We start from the raw sequence: 15,565 nt of genomic DNA, 5'->3' as shown, positions 1-15,565 counted from the left end.
ACGTTACATCCAGAATTCTTTCATATGAAAATAATTTTACAACGACTTAAAAATAGTGATTTAAATAACATTCAAAATTTAATCATTATAATTCTGACCTCACCAACAACTTTGCATTGGATAGGTATTTTCTATTTAGTGGCCTCGAGTCAAAAAAATCCTATTCAAGGTATTGGTGTCATGACAAATAACTGTGATTAGGTGAACGTAATAAAAATGCTTTTAGTAGGGTTATCATTTTATTGATCTTGTGTACCATCTTTGGTCCGTTTTGTACATTTTGTAGAATATACGGTAACATGTTAAAAGATGATGTATCATCTTAAGCACTAGATTGTACAATCGGATTCACACTGGCTGCGATATGACTTGAATTAAGTTAAGCATCCACTCCTATCATTTGGAAAATTCCATCAGGATTTGATACTGCTTTCTTCAATTAGATTCATTTTTCCTTTTTTGTTCTTTTCAAAATATTCCCTCTAAGTGTGGCTCTCATGCTTTTGCAAGTAGTTGAATAGACCCAGATACGATTTTGTTTTCTTATTTGTTAAATACCCGGTCAAATTTCTACACAAATAAAAACATAAACAATTAAAAGGAATTTACAGGGAATAAATTGACAACGCGAGGAGTCGGAGTCTCCCAATTCCGATCATTCAAGCTGTCAAAGACCTACCAACAGTTAGAGGATGCCTAAACCCTAATTTCTCCTTTGCACTTTTATAATCGGAACTTCCATTTACACCTACCTACCCTTCCCACCAGAATTATTTCATATATCCCAAGACAACCACATAGATCTCTTTTCCAACAAACTCATTTTCAAAATATATCAAAATTTGGTATAAACTTGGTAGAGTTAGAGTTTAAGGGTTAGTAAAACTAGTTAAGTATTAGAACTTTTAAAAGGAAAACTTAAGTTCATGTTTATGAACTCCTAATTTACTTGATGTAATAATTATGAATTTGATCAATGTATTATAGAGTTTACTTATTCAATTAATCTGGGTGGGGTTCCTAAATTTCCCCAAAAAAAAATTGGTCAGAGTTTGCCGCAAAAAGCTGAGTGAGTAAATAGTTCCAGTCATAGCCAAAGACCCCATGGAGTTGAGTAAAGATGAACACATTGAAATGGGATGATAAGGATTCCAAACACGTAGATTTTGCGTTATTTTTAAAGGATTCCTTGCGCATTTTCTTTAACATGTGGTCGATATCTCATGCCAATACAAGTAAAATTGTCTTCATGGAATCTAGCTGCATACTAATATTGAATATTCACACTAGGGCCTAAACACATCTTTTGCTTGCCATTTTTTCTCAAGTTTTACCACAAAGACCATGGTAGTTACGTATCATAAAATCTAATTTTTAAAATCATATATTATTTCAAAACTCAAATGCATTTCTTTATAGTCTTTTGTCACCTTTCCAATTCGATTCTAATTGTTATTTATAATATTCACCCCTAAAGATTATTTTAAGATTTAAAATTTATTTTTTCAATTAAATATAAGGGTTCAAGTGATATATATTTGTGTTGGTTAAAGAAAATTAATTTATTTCTATTTTGGAGGTATAAGTGATAAGAATATTTTTTTTAAAATTCAAACATGAAAAAGTGTCCTCGGAAAATACACGGATGAGAAAAATGAAAAGATACTACTTCAAACCAAGTGGATAAAAAACAAATATCAACTTGGTAGGCCATGATGATCATGTAATCAAACTAATTCATGCGTCTTATCAAATAATTTACAATTATGAAAAGAAATTCCACTTTCAAAGGAGAAATGGTGCACGTATAAAGTTGTAGATGCAAAGGTGAAAAATTCTCATAATTGAAACAAGCAATTGAGAGTGGTTTACTAGATTTGTCTTCTCGAAGTCTACATGCAATAAAGAATTTTAAGTTAAATCACTGTTTTTTATTTAGACTGATCATACTAAAGAGATAAAATCTCAAATCTGGAGAACGGTCTTACAATAATTATATTAGATAATCTAAAAATTTTGATTTTTATTTAAATTTATGATTGTTTGGTGATAATAATGATATTTTTATTTTTAATGAATTTTCATCTTTTTGAGTAACTTTTTAGTGATAATGATGATATATACATCTTTTTTGACTCCATAGGTCATCAAACAATTCATTAGTTATTCGAATGAATTTGAGTTAAACTTTGTTTAGGAACGGTTTGATTCAAACCCACCCTTGAAAATATGTAAGTAAGCAAAAGGTGCTTTGATTTCTTGCTGTTGATGATGGTAAATTACAAACAGCCTCTTGACGGGTGGGTCTTCACTTTAGAAGTCGAGAATCATGATTCTTCATATCATTTATGAAGAAACATAATTGTTGCCAAGTACTTTTGCTCTCATTGTCACTATAAAAAGAACAAAACATATTCTTATTATAAAGAGTGTTGGGTTGACCCATTTGAAAAGGGGTTAAGTGCTAATGTATAAGTGTGTCTAAAAATCTTACATCTTAAACTAGCTTTTGGGATGACATTTAACTGTATTATGAGAGTTCAATTATAGCAACTCTACTTAAGAGTATCCGAGTGAAAATTTGATATCAAACTTCAACTTACAGTTGAAGAAGAGGTGATGTGCGTTTGTGTATAAGTGAGAAAAATTCTAGTTTCTCCAAGTTTACAATGACAACTTGTGTGAAGTTTCAACAATTAGTTGGAAAACGAATATTAGTGTATAAGTGTGAAAGAAAACCTGACGTTTCCAGAGAGTCCACCGGAATCACTGACATATGATGAGAACAAACTTTTGGGGTGGGAGAGACCAATAAATAATAACACCAAATAAAGAGAATATTTTACCAAATTGATCAAAAAAGTCAGGGAAGGAAATCCTGTAGTCCCACAGAAAAGAACATAAAAGATCTTACCGTGGATTTTGCAGTTCATAGAAGGTGGGCGACAGAATTTCATCTTGTTGCAGCATCTAATACCAACTGGTAAATTCTCAACGATATCCACTGGCTGATGATACTAATAATAAAAGACAAGAAAAGAATCCATAAAGCGCCAGGTCTGTGACATTTGATTCTCTGGTTCTCTTCAAGCACTTTATCAGTTGTCACAAGCTTAGCCTGGCTTAAAAACGAAAGAACTATGTGTATTCAGTTTTTGGTATTCAATTGAGTATTTAAATTATGTGTTATTATGTGATTTGATGATTTTAAATTAATAATAAGATAACACCGATTGAAATATTTAATTTAATACTCAAAAATAGATAAACATAGCATTATTTACTTAAGAAACCGAATCAAATCTTAACTTACCTTCAAAGTATTCGCCAACTTGCCTAACCCACTGCCACCACCACCTCTCCTCTTGCTTATAAGAAGCAGCCATACCAATCACTTGCTAAAATCATACCATCCCTTGACTTCAGTCTTCTCCCTTGACTGAGGCACCTTTTTTCTCCCAGCTTTTGTAACTTCTTTAGCACCCAGAACTCAGTACACATTCTTAAGATCAATGTCATCGAGCTCTTTCACTCCTTCAAGTCGTTCTGACTCGACTTGGACCTATGAGCAAAACAAGCAGTTTGAGACGGCACTGGCTGTTTATGACAAGGACACCCCAGACCGATGGGTGAATGTGGCCAGGGCTGTGAGTGGAAAGTCTCCCGAGGAAGTCAAGAGACGCTACGATCGCCTTGTGCAGGATGTCAACTTTATAGACTCTGACCAGTACCCACTGCCCAATTACAAGCCTACCACTGGCACAGGAATTACTGATGGACGAAGGTAATATATTGCTACTATCACGTTTTACACTTTTGCGTGTATAGATTACATGTTTTCATATGATTTTATTCTCATGCAAAAGCAGCACACAGACAGACACATTCTGCTGTTTAGGGTCAGCAATGATCATTTGCATGTAAATCCATTATCAACTAACACTTTCAGAACTGGGAATTTGTCCAAGTTTCCTCTGAAATGCCATCCACTCCTTCGATATTGTTTTATTACTTTATTGCTTCCAATTATAGTTCAACTCAACTTCCTGAGAAAAAAAAAAACCCACATGAAATCTAATCCTAGATCACATGCACATGGCCTTTTTGGAGTCAGCCCACAATGGCATATAAACTATTATAAACAAACAGACACTTCCAGTCATACTCATCACATTCCAAGGATTTCTCAGAGCAGAGCTTCTTGGATCTTGGTGGAACTTACTGGCAGCATTAATTAGAAGCTAAATAAAGAAATTTTCGTGGACCCAGTTTGGAAAATGTCGACTAATATAACCCCCCAAAAAAAGAGATGGGATGGTTCATCTTACCATAGAAGATCTAAATTTTCTTTTTCTGTCTTATGTTGTGTGACCAGGCTTATGAAGAGTCTGAAGCTTTAGAGAAATCGGAAGTGGGAGAAATGTTGTGGAAAGATGTGTAAAAAATAATATGCATAAGTGTCTATATATATATATATGAATCAATGCTCTGGATAGTACTAATGTTGATGTATTAATCTAGAAGGTCGTCTTTGATGTAAGGTTGAAATAAACTTTGTAAGGTGAAGCTTGTACTGTTGTACTCTTTCTAATAAAGTTTCAGAGTCAAGAAAGGGTTCTGGACTTGTTTCAATTTCAAGTACTAATCTGCTTAATCAAAGCGGGAAAATTATTCGAAGTGAAAAATAGAAAGATGGAGATACAGCGTATCAATCCCAGTACCTCTGAGATACATCCCCGCTTTACTTACGGTAATTATGTAATTAATAAAATATTTATTTTAATTATTTCCTTTCCAAATCGTTTGTGAGGGTTAACAATCCTTTAAATATGAAATTTTGGATAATTTTAGACAGCTCAAATTAAATATTTATACAACTTAAATCGAGGGAGGACAATTTCAAAACTTATGATAAAGTGTTATAAATGAATTCAAATCAAATTAGTTTAAGTTTGAATTTATGTTAAATTCAAATTTATTAATTTGGTTCAAGTTTAAGAGTTCATAACTATCATTACACGCAAATCATAAGCTTAAAAGTAAAATTATAATGAACCGCAGGTTGAAAATAAACAAACTCTTAACAATATGTTAGGCTATTTAGATTAGGATTAATGTTTATTTTTTAAGTTATTTTAATTTGTTTAATTATTATAAATTTTCTTATTTATCCATAAATATAACTTTAAAAGTTAAAATTGAATAAATATAAAATACATAAGATTATTGAGAAAATAATAAAATTGAAATGATTAATCTAATATTTTATGAGTTATTTTAATATTTTATATAAACAAAACTAAAGAAGTTACAAAATAGAAAGAGGTCAGCTTTACCATTGGCTTCCTCTATCATGAACTAGTGATGGTGTGATTGTTGAAATTGATAATCCTGAGTTTCTCCAGTGGACAAGACAAGATTAAGCGCTACTAAGATAGCTTTATCCGTCAATGACTGAAGTAAATGATTTCTTAGAGAAATCACAGGCTTCTTGGTTGTAGAAATCACAGGATTTCTTAAGTATGACTGATTATTTCAATAAGAAACATTGGATTTACTGATAATCGTAACATAGCTGGTAGTCCTATATTGAATAATGATCTGATTATGCAAATTTTAAGTGGTTGGTTTTGAGTATGACGATCAGCAGTGACAGTGGTGGCTGCTAAAAGGGATGAATTTGAGTTATAAACATGTTCTCTTTGCTGCTAGCTCATGAAGGTAGGATTGAAAGAATGAGTTATGTTATGAGTTCAGATGTTAATATCAAGTATAGCCTGTTGCTGTCACTTAGTTCTTATGCCCCAAACCAGCTTATTTCAGTCCACAACAAGCAACATCAAGGACAGGTTCTATCTCTCAAAATGGTGAGTTAAGATTGAATTTTATGGAGCACATTCATATTTTACCCGCTCTTTCTAATGGGGATTTTAAATATGCCAAATTAGATACTTGTTTATATGTAAAAATGCAAGTTACATTGTCACACTTATTGTCTATGTAAATGGGGTTTAATTTACAGAAAGCTCTCCAAAATTAATGGTTCAAGTCCTCTCAGATCTCAAAAAGACACTATTGGAGGGTTGTGCTTCTCTCAAACTAAAGTTATATGCAGGATTTTCTGGTAAAAATTGGTTTAAACAAAAGTAAACCTTGTCCACACCAATGGGTATGCGGCACTAGTTGGTTAAGACAGAAGGAGAGCCTTTGAGAGATGTAAATATGTACAAGAGTACAATTGGCAGCTTGTAGTAAGCTACCATTACCAGACCTGAATGATCTTTTGCTGTAAATACATTGAGTCCATTCTTGTAGCCTTCAATAGTCCAATTACATGCACTAGTTTGCAGTCAAAAGAGGAACATTATGGTTTCTATTTCAGTCCAAGAGGAAGTTATGAATTTGAAGGTTCCTCTGATGTTTCCTGGAGTTCAAGAAAACAAAATATTGTTCCTTGTTGCAGGAACTCGGAATCAACACTAGCATACAGCCCTCTATTTACATGGGAACACTGACCATATTGAGCATTTCATGAGAGATCAAGTTGTAGATAGATTTGAGTTCTTCAAGAAGAAATTGAACATGTTTCTAAGAGCAATAACTTAGCTCGGGTGTTTTTTTTTTCTGGTTGGAGGAAAGACATTTTTAATAAGACTAAGGCTTGCGGGTTGAAATAGAAAGCTAAAATGGCAAGCTTCAGTCTTATTATATCAAAAGATGAACAAACAGAACTGCATCTAGGGGTGGATTCTAAAGATCAAAGCATAATACCCATTTCAAGTTTGTTATAGGAAGACCATGGGTGATGTGAATAACATTGTTAAAGATAAACAATATTATTGGTAAAGTAAATAATATCATTAATGAGTAATTAAGTTCATTTTATACTGAGTTATTGATTTGAAGGTTAATTTGAAATCAACTCATATAAATCAAATCATGCATTCAATTCAAGTGAGAGTCAGCTTTACGAGAAATTACAATTTTATTATAAATGTTCATTTTAGAAGGGCCAAAAGACTATTTCCCACCCAAAGAATCCTCTAATTTCAACTTTTCACCTCTTAACTTTGAAAATCTTATTTATCTACCCACGGATGATTAAAATTAATAAAACTCTAACCCTTTAAAATTTTATTTCTTTCCCCCTCCCCCTAAACCCTAAAAACTAACTATTTTCCCTATAAGCAAAATTTAAAAAAATGACATTTCCCCCCTAGGGTTTAGTTCTCCAACTCCGACGCCATTACCAACGGTCTCTCCCTTTCAAAGTTTCCTCTCCCTTCGACAATCTTTCTCCTCTCAGTTGGATGCCCAATCGGCGTCGAATCAAGCTAAGAGACAAAGAGCTTCATCAAAGAGACAGAGCTTTATCAGAAAGACAAAGACGAAGATCTTGTCTTTGTCCAGAAGAAGACGAGATCTTCGTCTTTATCTCCCTAGCTTGATTTGATGTCGATCAGCCATCCAGCTGAGAGGAGAGAGATCGTCGGAGGAAGAGAAAGCTTTGGGAGAGAGATGTCGCCGACAATAACATTGAAGTTTAAAAACTAAACCCTAGAGGGGTGAATGTCATTTTTTAAAACTTTGTCTATGGGAAAATAGTTAGTCTTTAGGGTTTTTGGAAAAAAAAAATTAAATTTTAATTTATTTTTAATATTACAGATAAAATAATGATTTTATTCTTACAATTAACAAACTTAACCTTCTATAATGAGTGTTTAGAATTTTTATAATTAAAAGGTAGAAAGAAACATTAGAAAATACTTTGGGTGGAAAAAAGTCCTCCGGCCTTTTAGAAGTGGAATAATTGTCGGTAAATGGGGTCTAGCTGCCCAGGACAGGAACATCATAGTAAAGTCCAAGATGAACAAAAGCTGTCTCTTCCTCAATCATGGTTGACGTAACAATGCTAGCTAATATGTCAAAGGAAAATTAGTCGGCATGCATCCACATTCTAAGCTACCCAAATTCCCAATTTTCTTGTTCGAATAAATTTTTTCTTGTCTTTCCTCTAGCAAGTTTAATTTTGTCCTCAACCATCCATTAAATTCGATCAAATGCCCAAGGAAATAAAAACTTCATTAAGATAGAGAGCAGGCACCACCACTAATATGATGGTCAGGCAGCATCCAAGCTCCCAGTTTGCTACCTTTGGCACGACGAAAAAAAATTTGAAGGAATGGTTTTTTGATCGAACAGGCACAGTCCTGAGGCCTGGCAGATTCAGTTCAGGATATATAGCCATGAACTCAATATTTTGCAGCCAAAATCGGATATTCAGGCAACCAGGCCCCATGCTTTTCCATCAACTCATCATAAAGAAAAGACATTTGACATGTTCTTTCATTTCTCATCCCAGTTAGTATTTTTGAGAAATTTTTGGCAGCTCTGAGGATGAGAAAGAGGTAGAAAGGGAGACAAGATATATAGCTCAAACGGGAAACTAACACAAGATTTTGTTTAGAACAATTAATGTGGAAGATAGCGATTTAAAAAGATAAACAAGGATTATAATGTGTAGTTATACAAATCATGTGATATCCATTTGATAATCCCTTTGCTAATTGGCTGAAATATGACCTTGAGACTCAACTGAATCCTGAATCTGGTGTGTTACACTGGCTCTTGTTGTTGCTTCTTGACATTATTCTTTTTATTGTGCATCCAGACCTTGAAAACCTGCCTCTTCACACCAACTTCAGCACAAAATTTCTCCACTTCTTCATCATCTTGCCTCTGTAAAACTATGATGAACCATATGTTTAAAATAAACAAAATCTTAATAGTATGCCAGAGTACTTAGACTAGGATGTGAATATTCGGTTTTTCAATTATTTTGATTTTTATAATTATTGTAAACTTTTTTGTTCACCCCGAAATATAAGTTGAGAGGTAAAATATTAAGAGTTACTTTAATATTTTATATAAACAAAACTAAAAAGGTTTCAAAATAAAAAGAGGTCAACTGACTCCTTTACCGTTGGCTTCCTCTATAATGAACTAGTGATGGTGTGATTGTTGAAACTGATAATCCTGAGTTTCTCCTGTGGACAAGGCAAGATTAAGCGCTACTAAGATAGCTTTATCCGTCAATGACTGAAGTAAAGGATTTCTTAGAGAAATCACAGGCTTCTTAGTTGTAGAAATCACAGGATTTCTTAAGTATGACTGATTACTTCAATAAAAACACTGGATTTACTGATAATCTTAACATAGCTGGTAGTCCTATTTTGCATGATGATCTGATTATGCAAATTTTAGGTGGTTGGTTTTGAGTATGACTCAGTAGTGACAATGGTGACTGCTGAAAGAGATGCATTTGAGTTATAAATATTGTCTCTCTGCTGCAAGATTGCAGCTCATGAAAGTAGGATTGAAAGAATGAATTATGTTATGAGTTTAGATGTTAATATCAAGTATACCCTGTTGCTGTCACTCAGTTCATATGCCCCAAACCAGCTTATTTCAGTCCACAACTGGCAACACCAAGAAGGACAGGTTCTATCTCTCAAAATGATGAGTTCAGATTGAATTTTTTTAGAGCACATTCATTTTTTACCCGCTCTTTCTAATGGGGATTGAGTCCATTCTTGTAGGCTCCAATTACATGCACTAGTTTGCAGTCAAAAGAACCCCTAAATAGCCTACTTCGGTCCAACAGGAAGATATAAAGTTGAAGGTTTCTCTGATGTTTCCTGGAGTTCAAGAAAACAAAATATTGTTCCTTGTTGCAGGAACCTCGAATCAACACTAGCATACAACCCTCTATTTCATGGGAAAACTGAGCATTTCATGAGAGATCTAGTTGCAAATCAAGAACTACAGGCTAGATATGTGCCTACTCATGAGCAAATTGTAGATCTATAAACAAAGTCATTGACTGCAGATAGATTTGAGTTCTTCATGAAGAAATTGAACATGTTTCTAAGAGCAAGAACTTAGCTCCAAAGGGTTATTGTTTTTTTTTTTTTTTTTTTTTTTTTTTATAGTTCGAGAAATGACATTATTAAGAATACTAAGGCTTGAGGGTTGAAATAGGAAGCTAAAATGGCAAGCTTCAGTCTTATTATGTCAAAAGATGAACAAACCGAGCTCCATCCAGGGGTGCATTCTAAAAATCAAAGTATAATACCCATTTTGAGCTTGCCATAAGAAGACCATAGATGATGTAAATAATATTATTAAAAGATAAACAATATTATTAATGTGATAAATACTATTATTCATAAATAATTGAGTTCATTTTGTGTTAAGTTATTCATCTTTAAGCTTAATTTGAAATCAAGTTATTTAAATCAAATTATAAATTCAATTCGAATAAGGGCCAATTTTACGAGAAATTACAATTATCTAATAAATGTTCATATTAGAAGTGGAATAATTGTCGGTAAATGGGGCCTAGCTGCCCAGGACAGGAACATCATAGTAAAGTCCAAGATGAAGAAAAGTTGTCTCTTCCACAATCACGGTTGACGTAACAGTGCTAGCTAATAAGTCAAAGGAAAATTGGTAGGCATGCATCTACATTCTAAGCTACCCAAATTCCCAATTTTCTTGTTTTAATAAATTTTTTCTGGTCTTTCCTCTAGCAAGTTTAATTTTGTCTTCAGCCATACATTAAATTCGATCAAATGCTTTACGGCCAGTCCTCCAAGGGTAATTAACTTGAATAGTAAAGAAGATATGAGTTCAAAACTTGTTGAAGACATATGTAAGACTAAGACTCAAGAGTTTTTCCTGGATGTGGTTAATTTTCTCTTTCTTGATATGATCGGTTCAGACCGGAAGAGTGAGTGATTAGGGTTCAAGTGCTTTATGGAAAGCTTGAAGGAACCCCAGTGCAATCATATTTTTTTAAGAGGGACTGGTAGTGGTATTAAATGAGGGTATGCCCAAGGAAATAAAAACTTCATTTAGATAAAGAGCAGGCACCACCATTAATATGTTGGTCCAGCAGCATCCAAGCTCCCAGTTTGGTACCTTTTGCACTTCAAAAATTTCTGATTTGACGAAGAAAAATTTGAAGGAATGGTTTTTAGATCGAACAGGCACAGTCCTGAGACCTGGCAGATTCAGTTCAGGATATATAGCCATAAACTCAATATTTTGCAACCAAAATCAGATATTCATGCAACCAGGCCAGGCCCCATGCTTTTCCATCAACTCATCATAAAGAAAAGACATTTGACATGTTCTTTCATTTCCCATCCCTGTTAGTATTTTTGAGAAATTTAAGGCGGCTCTAAGGATGAGAAAGAGAGAGAAAAAAACACAAGCTATATAGCTCAAAAGGGAAACTAACACAAGATTTTGTTTAGAACAATTAATGTGGAAGATAGCGATTTAAAAAGATAAACAAGGATTATAATGTGTAGTTATACAAATCACTGTTATATCCATTTGATAATCCCTTTGCTAATAGGCTGAAATATGACCTTGAGACTCACCTGAATCCTGAATCTGGTGTGTTACACTGGCTCTTGTTGTTGCTTCTTGACATTATTCTTATTATTGTGCATCCAGACCTTGAAAACCTGCCTCTTCACACCAACTTCAGCACAAAATTTCTCCACTTCTTCATCATCTTGCCTCTGTAACCTCCATCCCACTTTCTCAGCAAATTCCATCATCTTATCTTTCTGCTCCTGCGTGAATTTTGTCCTATTCCTCTTCTTGAACAAAACAAAAGGAGGAGGAGGAGGTGGTGGTTGAACTCCTTCGTAAGCATTAGACTGAAACACAGGAAGATCTTCACTTGAAGATTCAGTGCCACCACTAAGACCTCCATAAACCACATTCATTGGTGCAACAATTGCGCCTGATGGACTGGGATACATACCTATGGAATATTTCTGACGACGCAGCATCGTTAGAGATGGCAATGGTGGAGGAATTTGAAGTGGAGGAAGCATTATAGTTCTTCTACCGCAATTTCCACTGAACTGGGTCTCACCGTCCACCTCTTTCCGGTGAAAGTTTCGGTGGCAGTCGCAAGCAGCACATTTCAAGGCTTCAATGGTGCCTTCTTCTCCACTAGGCATGAACTCACCGCACCCATCGAAAACGTTACCACCAACACTAGCTGCGTGGTTCTTAAGGCATTCTCGATACCTTACCTCGGAAGTTTTTGAGTTTGATCTAATGGAGATCGGCGCAATTGTTGAACTGCTGACAGTAACTCGATCTGGGTTTGGAGATCTTCCTAGTTGATCTAGGGTTTGATTGAAACTGTTCACCTTTGTATTATTATAATTATTATTACTATTTCCTTCTCTTCTCCTTTCCAAGCCTGGCGTTCTTGCTTCATTTTCTTGCATTATTTCCATTATCGTGCTCCGAATTCCTCTCGGTCTAGTCGAAAAAAAATAATTTCTTGATCTATAAAATTCCCATGTTCTAGATTTCAAGCAGATGACTCAATATTCAGCATTACGCTCCTGCAACCGCCGAACAATTAAGCTCAGAAAGACAGAGAAGAAGACGAAAAAGATGATAAAAAAATACCCTCAAAAAACAAACAAGAAAATAAAGATGAAAGGACGGATCAGACTCACAACTGTAGAGAGAAGTGCAAACGCAGTGGCTAAAGATGCTAGCTTTACCATCATATATATATATATATATATATATATATATATATATATATATATATATGTATAGAAAGAAGGAAGGGAAAGTGAAGAGTTATTGTTTGGGTTGAGGAAGATGGAAGAGCTTCTGTGTGTTTCCCAGCGAACAAACTAACTACATATCCAACAAGAGACAGTTTGGTTGCTTGTGAAGAAGCCGGGGAGATTAGGGTCAACCTTTTAGAAAGAGAGAGAGAGAGAGAGAGAGAGATTGATGAGATAATTCAGAAGCATTTTCTCTGTACAAATACGTCCGACAACGTCATGCTCATATCCGCCCCACACTCTGCCATTTGGGGTCCCATTCTTTTCCCTCATTATTGCCCCTTCCTTTTTTGCTCTTGTCTCAAACTTAACCCACTTCAACCCCCTTCTGACTCAACCCAATTTACGCAAACATACACAGTCACAGACGTCACTTTTCTTGTCTTGTTTGCTTCGAATCCTGATTTTTACTTAATAATCAAACACCAAGTACTCTTAAACTGATTAAAGCATGATTATTAGAGCCTTGATAAGAGCCCATGCATGCAAAGCATATCGAAGACGGTTAAAAAGGAAAAGGTTAAAAAGAGATGGGAGAGGTATAGGGATGGTCCATGTACTATAGATGTTGTTGTCTTGTTGTGTTGCATTTCAATGTCGACTAATGCTATTGTGCGCATTTCTGAGAGTCTCTCTGGCAAACCACGCTTGCCCCAAGCAACTTCTTTACCTTTCCGTGTGGCAATCGATGGTTGGCTTTATTTGTCTCTCCTTCCCCACACTTTAGCTTTGGTACTTGTTTGTCAACTGTACATTTTTTGTGGAGTACAGCCTTTTTTTGTTTTAAAGTTGGACAATTTTTTTTCTTTAATTTAGTGTGAAATTACCTTTTGACTTAAGTGCAGGGTTACTTTTTAACTTAATGGGATTAAAGTGATCACATTGATGTGATCGTCTTATAATCACTTAACCCAATATTAATTAAAAGTTTAATTTTAATAAATTTTTAACAAATTTTAAACTTCTGTATTTTATAACTAGATTTGAATAAATTTAATTTAATTTGATTTAAATTTATTTTTGTGAGTCGAAAGATAAACAGTTTGTTTTTACAAGTGACTTAAACTCATGTTAAAAAAAGTTTGATTTAATTCGGTTTACAAATTGAATGATGATGACTTGATTCGGTTTGAGTTTGAGTCATAATTCGATTTAACTTATATCAAACAACTGTTAAAACATTATTATTTTGATCATTATTAGATAAAATAATATTATTTTATCAATGAACAATAAACTCAAATCATAAACTTAAGTTACTATTAAACTTGATTAGACTAACTCAGGGTAAATTCAAATTGTCTCATTTTTTATTTATGTCAAACTTAAATCCAAAAATATTTAAACATAATTCAATTCATATTTATCTTTAATACATTCTTATTTGGATGTATCTATTTTTATCAGTCGAAGTACTCAAAACCCCTCGGGTTACTCTCACACAAATTGCAAACCAAAATCCCTTGTATGACAAGTGAATTCAGAATTATATAATTTTCTTAACAGGTTGTAAAGGATTGTTTGTTAGCTTCGCATCAGACAAAACACTTATGACCAAGCTCGCAACTTGCATTCAAAATCAAAATCCTGTTATAGCTAGTATCCATTTTGAGCTTTAGTCTCTAAAATATTTTGTTTTTCTTAATTGGTGCAACTGGGTCATCATGTTCTGTTTTTTCGGTTCAAATTGCCCTGTAAAAATGCTTGCATTGCATGATGTAATGTGATTCTGCTTCTTGCCCATTCTGAAATTTCTTCATCATTTAGATTATTTTCAGACACTCAAAAATTAGAGTCACCTGAAATGATTGAGAAAATCAAGGACTGAAATAAGCTAACCATGGTCCAAGGAATGAAAACGAAATTATCAAGTTCATGAAATATACAAAATGGAAGCAACATTAGCTAGCGTGGGCTGCAAAATTGCCAAATCATTGGGCTAACATGAAGCTTACTACCATTGAAGGACGGCCGGGCCCAATCAATTTCAGCTAAAATTAACATAAAGGAAAAGTACATTGAATCGTTATAAAATTCAGAATAAAAAGATGAAAAGACACAAAAAAAGATTTAAGATATAATAAAATTCTTAACGTGGTTTTGTTGGACAATTAAGAGCTTATATTCACTGTACTGATGTAATTTGAGTGTTCTAAAGAAAAACAGTATTGCAATACTAGGGTGGTAAATCTCCCTGTAGCCTTTCTACTGTCTAGAAGTTAATAATGGCTATGATTATGTGTAAGGGATCAAGTGGAAAACATAATTATAAGCCATGATGGGTATTGTTGTGTTCTCGATTTAATAGAAGAATGATTACACTTGCTTAAATTATAAAAACTGGTTTTAAGATAATAAAAAATTATTATTTAATGTTAAAAAATTGCATAAGTCAGTGTATACAATGACTCATGTATTCTTATAATTGCTTTTAGATAAGATCGTGTGCTGCCCATGACTCGTCTCAACCTACAAAGGGCTCATAAGGATGAAGAAATGTATTCTCAAACACTAGTAATATAACCTGGTTGCAGTATTGCAGCTTTAGGCTTTGTCTTTGACAGAAATCGGACAAGATGGTGATAGTTTTCATTGGGAAAAGAAGAGTGGATCAGATATATTGGCATGCTCAAGAGGCCAGGTCTTTAGAAACCGAAGATGATTCAACCAGCTGAAGCCCCGGTGGACACAAAACAACAGTATCAGCTCTTTGCAATGGAAGTAACAGCTGAGAAAAAATGGTCTGCACTGAACTCATTTTGTTGAGCAGAGGAGAGGATTAATGAGCCCTTGCTTTCATTGGTGGAGTCATCATTAGCCCAAATGAAAGCTGGCTTAGACCTGAAGGCTGGTAGGTTAGCCCAAACTGGGAGGTAGAAGTGCAATTT

The 15,565-nt window shown here is 34.2% G+C and overlaps 2 protein-coding genes across 3 annotated transcripts; one reads left to right on the top strand and one right to left on the bottom strand.

The window, feature by feature from the left end:
• Positions 1 to 3,390: 3,390 nt before the first annotated feature.
• On the top strand, positions 3,391 to 4,638 carry LOC123203597 (protein RADIALIS-like 4). The gene is made up of 2 exons (XM_044620033.1): positions 3,391 to 3,784; positions 4,376 to 4,638. Exons 1-2 carry the CDS (start codon positions 3,513 to 3,515, stop codon positions 4,398 to 4,400), a joined length of 297 nt encoding a protein of 98 aa, XP_044475968.1. The 5' UTR covers positions 3,391 to 3,512; the 3' UTR covers positions 4,401 to 4,638.
• Positions 4,639 to 8,601: 3,963 nt separating this feature from the next.
• On the bottom strand, positions 8,602 to 12,643 carry LOC123203121 (zinc-finger homeodomain protein 5-like). Of its 2 annotated transcripts, none has more exons than XM_044619304.1 (2): positions 11,593 to 12,623; positions 8,602 to 8,737 (listed from the first exon to the last, which is right to left on the bottom strand). In XM_044619304.1, exons 1-2 carry the CDS (start codon positions 12,327 to 12,329, stop codon positions 8,617 to 8,619), a joined length of 858 nt encoding a protein of 285 aa, XP_044475239.1. In that variant the 5' UTR covers positions 12,330 to 12,623; the 3' UTR covers positions 8,602 to 8,616. The 2 variants fall into 2 exon arrangements, with proteins under 2 accessions (XP_044475239.1, XP_044475238.1); XM_044619303.1 differs by lacking the exon at positions 8,602 to 8,737 and having other exon boundaries at positions 11,264 to 12,440; positions 12,558 to 12,643.
• Positions 12,644 to 15,565: the final 2,922 nt, after the last annotated feature.

The sequence above is a fragment of the Mangifera indica genome, chromosome 19, assembly GCF_011075055.1.
Source record: "Mangifera indica cultivar Alphonso chromosome 19, CATAS_Mindica_2.1, whole genome shotgun sequence".
NCBI lineage: Eukaryota > Viridiplantae > Streptophyta > Magnoliopsida > Sapindales > Anacardiaceae > Mangifera > Mangifera indica.
The sequence above is the reverse complement of the archived record's forward strand: the minus strand, read 5'-3'. Positions and strand labels throughout refer to the sequence as shown.

Bases quoted from the DNA above. Each gene is read 5' to 3' on its own strand.
- LOC123203597 (XM_044620033.1), top strand. From the start codon at position 3,513: ATGTCATCGAGCTCTTTCACTCCTTCAAGTCGTTCTGACTCGACTTGG. The intron at 3,785-4,375 runs GTAATATATTGC...TTGTGTGACCAG, and splicing joins GGAATTACTGATGGACGAAG to GCTTATGAAGAGTCTGAAGC.
- LOC123203121 (XM_044619303.1), bottom strand. From the start codon at position 12,329: ATGGAAATAATGCAAGAAAATGAAGCAAGAACGCCAGGCTTGGAAAGG.